Source organism: Sinocyclocheilus rhinocerous, unplaced genomic scaffold (assembly GCF_001515625.1).
Source record: "Sinocyclocheilus rhinocerous isolate Xijiao unplaced genomic scaffold, SAMN03320098_v1.1 scaffold1525, whole genome shotgun sequence".
Lineage (NCBI taxonomy): Eukaryota > Metazoa > Chordata > Actinopteri > Cypriniformes > Cyprinidae > Sinocyclocheilus > Sinocyclocheilus rhinocerous.
This window is the reverse complement of record NW_015643575.1, coordinates 126,611-131,540: the sequence shown is the minus strand read 5'-3', so window position 1 is coordinate 131,540 and position 4,930 is coordinate 126,611. Positions and strand designations below refer to the sequence as shown.

The 4,930-nt window shown below is 33.9% G+C and overlaps 1 protein-coding gene across 1 annotated transcript in view; it reads left to right on the top strand.

Annotated features, from left to right (window-relative positions):
* Positions 1 to 410: 410 nt before the first annotated feature.
* LOC107757415 (nuclear factor 7, brain-like) overlaps positions 411 to 4,930 on the top strand; it is a 7,514-nt gene continuing 2,994 nt past the window's right edge. The window contains exons 1-5 of the mRNA XM_016574884.1: positions 411 to 815; positions 1,459 to 1,554; positions 1,638 to 1,868; positions 2,367 to 2,389; positions 2,473 to 2,591. Coding sequence (XP_016430370.1) covers positions 411 to 815; positions 1,459 to 1,554; positions 1,638 to 1,868; positions 2,367 to 2,389; positions 2,473 to 2,591 — 874 coding nt within the window. The remainder of the gene's footprint in view (positions 816 to 1,458; positions 1,555 to 1,637; positions 1,869 to 2,366; positions 2,390 to 2,472; positions 2,592 to 4,930) is intronic.

Genomic DNA, 4,930 nt, shown 5'->3' with positions numbered 1-4,930 from the left:
CTCATGAGTCAGACGGATAGAGTCTAACCAAGAACTAAGAAAGTCTTTCCATCATTTGCCAACTTTTAACCTGTAATTCAGAATGAAACCAACAACGTAACAAAGAAAAGGTTCTGGTTCGTTTGTAGGTCAAATACTGTTGTTCCAGTGAATCCCAAATAAGGGATCGAAAAGGAAACAAAAAAAAATTCTTTGGAATCTTTGAAGTCAATATTTCCAAGAAAGGACAAAAACAGTGCAAACATGCGCTCACACAGATTCATTCAGCCATTCTTTGGAAACCTTATGCACTGGCATAACTCGTTTTTTTTTTTTTTACTAAGTGACATCACAACTCAGTTGTATTTGAATCTCTCCTCCACACTTCAGTGAACAGAAAAGCAAGTTCTCACCAGCTAAAACACCACAAAATGGCAACTCAGCCGTCTCACTTTGAGGAGAACCTTCTGTGCCCTGTTTGCCGTGACATCTTCAGAGATCCCGTTCTCCTGCTGTGTTCTCATAGCTTTTGCTGGGTCTGTCTGGATCAGTACTGGGAGCTCAGCGGATCACAGATGTGCCCTGTATGCCGGACAGACTTCTGCATGGACCGTCCTCCATGCAACCGTGCTTTGAAGGACCTGTGTGAGATCTTCCTTCAGGAGAGAAAAAATTTGATGTCAGTAGAAGCCGAGTTATTCTGCAGTGTGCATGGAGAGAAACTTAAGCTCTTCTGCGAGGAGGACGAGCATCTCGTGTGCAGCGTGTGTGTGAACAATGATATTCATGTCAAACACACATGCAGACCTGTGGATGAAGCTGCAGTTGCTCTCAAGGTACAGTTCGCATTATCTGTGAGATCCAGCAGCTTTTAGAGAAAAATATTACTTTACTTAAACTTTTTAGTTTTAATAGTTTTAATTTAAGAGAACTTAATTCCACTTCACTGCATTTTAACTTACAGATATTAATAATCAGTTCAAAACTTCACATATCAATTACAAAACAGAGATTTTGTACTTAATTTTTTTGTCGTTAAACATCTAAGAATAGTGCAAATTCTTCGAAGAAGTTAGAATTTTGAGTAAGGCCTGAATAAATAGTTTTTCCATGTGGAATGTAGGTATATATAACAATATAAATATTTAGACAGTCTGACATTGGAGTAAGGACTTAAGGAACTGGCCATTTAAAAACTCAATGACTAGATACAATTAGAGATAAGATTAAGAAGCTAAATCAGAGATTATAAAACAAAAATCTTAACTAAAGGATTGCCGTCTGTGAGTCTCAGAAATCAAATGTTTTGTGATAGTTTTGTGATGGTTATGATCAGAACTTTTGTTCTGTATTCGTTCTGGAATAGCACAGCAAAGAGCCTGGATGCAAATATGCATAATGCAGAAGAAAAATATATTTTGAGATAAATCAAATAAGATTACTCTAACCCATTTTCTACCTTTTCAACTTTCTTTTCAGGAGGTGCTCAAAACAAGCCTGAAGTCTTTGCGAGAGAAGCACAAAGTCTTAAAATCAGAGAAATTCATCTGTAATCAGCGAGTGAAACACATCACGGTAAAATCAACAGTTGAAAAACCTTCATATTTTACAGAATTGAGTAACAATTGCATAACTTTTATCTTTGTACTGTGTTACAGAATCAAGCTGAGCAAACAGAGGCACATATTAAGAAGCAGTTTGAGCAGCTTCATCAGTTTTTGCGCGATGAAGAGGCGGCCAGGATAACTGCTCTGAGGGAGGAAGAGGAGAAGAAGAGGAAGCTGTCAGAGGAGCAGATGATGAGAATTAACAGTGAACTCTCATCTCTGGTAGAAAGAATGAGGATTACTGAGGAAGAGATAGAGTCCAGCAACATCTCATTCCTGCTGGTACAGCCAATTATTTATCATACTTTCTAACCAGGATCCAAAATAATTTTTTATATTTTTTTATTATATAAATTAATATTATAGTTATTTATTTGAATATTTAAACATTTATTTTTTATTTTCGAAATATTTATTTGATTAATAGTTATTTGATCAAAAGTACAATAAAAACAGAATTATTATGAAATATTATTACAATTTAAAACAACTGTTTTCTTTTTGAATATATTTTAAAATGTAATTTATTCTTGTGATCAAAGCTGAATTGTCAGCAACATTACTCCAGTCTCCAGTGTCACATGATCCTTTAGAGATCATTCTAATGTTAATTCTAATGCTCATTTGCTGCTCAAAAACATTTCTAAATATTATTATCATTTTGAAAACAAGTATGCTTCTTAACAACTTTTATTTGACATTTTAGATGATTTAGATTTGATTATGAGATTTGTTTTTAATCACAATGTCTCTGTCATTTCCATGTAAATCTATCTGAAGAAGTACAAAGGTCCACCTGAAAGGTAAGTGCGATTTCGCTTGTTTGAATCTGTTTTGATTGTGACCCAAAATCGCATTAAGTACTGACTGATGGATGTTCTTCCAGCACTCAGTGCAACAGTGCCTGTCCAGAGAAGCTCCCAAAAGTGCTGATTGATGTGGCAAAGCACCTGGGAAATCTGAAATTCAGCGTATGGCAGAAAATGAAGGCTGCTGCTAAATACAGTGAGTATCATGTACTCTTAAAAATTAAGGTTTTTCACTGGCATTGATGGTTCCATGAAGAATCTTTAAATTAAATCTTTCCATTCAACAAAAGGTTCTTTATTGTGGAAAAAGGTTCTTTAGATTTTTAAAATGTCCTTCACACTAAGAAAAAATAATTATATGGTTATTTTATATGGAAACCCTTTTCCGCCATGGGATTAAAATAAATAAATAAATGTAATTGGGACTTTTTTCTTGCGATTATGAGTTTATATCTCAAGTTTTTTTCTCTGAGATTATATCTCATAATTCTGACCTTTTTTCTGAATTCTGAGTTTACAAAAATAGTAATAGATAATTTTTCTGACTTGTTATCTCACAATTGCAAGTTTATATCTCACAATTTTGACTTTTTTTTAGTTTATCTCACAATTCTTGATATTTGATATTTCACAGTTCTAAAAAAGTCAGAATTGTGAGATATAAACTTGCAATTGTGAGATAACAAGTCAGAAAAATTATCTATTACTATTTTTGTAAACTCAGAATTCAGAAAAAAGGTCAGAATTATGAGATCATTTTGTACAGTATAAAAACCATTACGCCTATGGAGAGTCCCTTATATATATATATATATATATGTGTGTGTGTGTGTGTTTGAGATACGTATATCAGAATCAGAATCAGAATGAGCTCAGAGTCAGAGCAATATCACATGAGTAGCTGTGCGATATGGCTGTTTATTAGCACGGCTAATCACAGCGTGCCGATATACAGCCGTATCTCACGGCTACGAGTGTGATATTGCGTTATACAACAGTTCGACGGCACGAGTGTGTAAATACATAAGAAACAACAACAGAGTGTCTTTAAACCCCTCTTTTGTGCAAACTACTTCCTTCTGCCACAGATTCAAATCTCAGTTTGACAGTTTAACAGCTGAGCTCAAGATCTGTTACTAATTCGAAAACGTCACTTTAGAGCTAGTGACGAAGGAACGTTGAGTTGCTTCATTATTCTGTGACGGAAATGTAAAATGTAAACAATTCTGAGAAAGGTGAAAATTGTGAGATAAAATAGTAATAGATAATTTTTCTGACTTGTTATCTCACAATTGCAAGTTTATATCTCACAATTTTGACTTTTTTTTAGTTTATCTCACAATTCTTGATATTTGATATTTCACAGTTCTAAAAAAGTCAGAATTGTGAGATATAAACTCAGAATTGTGAGATAAGTCAGAAAAATTATCTATTACTATTTTATCTCACAATTTTCACCTTTCTCAGAATTGTTTACATTTTACATTTCCGTCACAGAATAAAAAAGATAATTATGGCTTTTTATCTCATAATTCTGTTTTTCATAATTCCCTCACAATTTTTAATTTATATATCTCACACACACACACACACACACACACACATACATTATTATTCTCTGCCACTTTAAACATTGTAAATGCAGTTTGAACATTAACACTGCACTGTGCTTACATACAGGTAAATAAAAAACTTAAATGATTAAATTAAAATGTACTGTACCTATAAGTTAAATAAAAACTGCACTGTACTTAAAAAGTAAAAAATAAAAAACTGTACTGTACTTAAATGTAAAGTAAAAAGTGTTCAGTACTTGATAAAAAAATTAACACAGGCATCATTTAGCCACCTTGCAAACGTTTTAAAAGTGTTTTAACAATGTTTCCCAACCTTTTTTCTGAGAATCAGAATGAGCTCAGAGTCAGAGCAATATCACATGAGTAGCTGTGCGATATGGCTGTTTATTAGCACGGCTAATCACAGCGTGCCGATATACAGCCGTATCTCATGGCTACGAGTGTGATATTGCGTTATACAACAGTTCGACGGCACGAGTGTGTAAATACATAAGAAACAACAACAGAGTGTCTTTAAACCCCTCTTTTGTGCAAACTACTTCCTTCTGCCACAGATTCAAATCTCAGTTTGACAGTTTAACAGCTGAGCTCAAGATCTGTTACTAATTCGAAAACGTCACTTTAGAGCTAGTGACGAAGGAACGTTGAGTTGCTTCATTGAAAGCTTGTTGTATTACTGTATTAAAAGCTCACTGTATTATGTAGAGCAGTGATTCTCAAACTTTTTACACCAAGTACCACCTCAGAAAATATTTGGCTCTCCAAGTACCACCATAATGACCAACATTAAAATACAGCAGCGTAGTAGGCCTAATTATTCAGCTACAGCTATGCACAGTTCAAAAATGAGGCAGTTTTATTCCTAATAAGAATATTTATTATTCTCTGCCACTTTAAACATTGTAAATGCAGTTTGAACATTAACACTGCACTGTGCTTACATACAGGTAAATAAAAA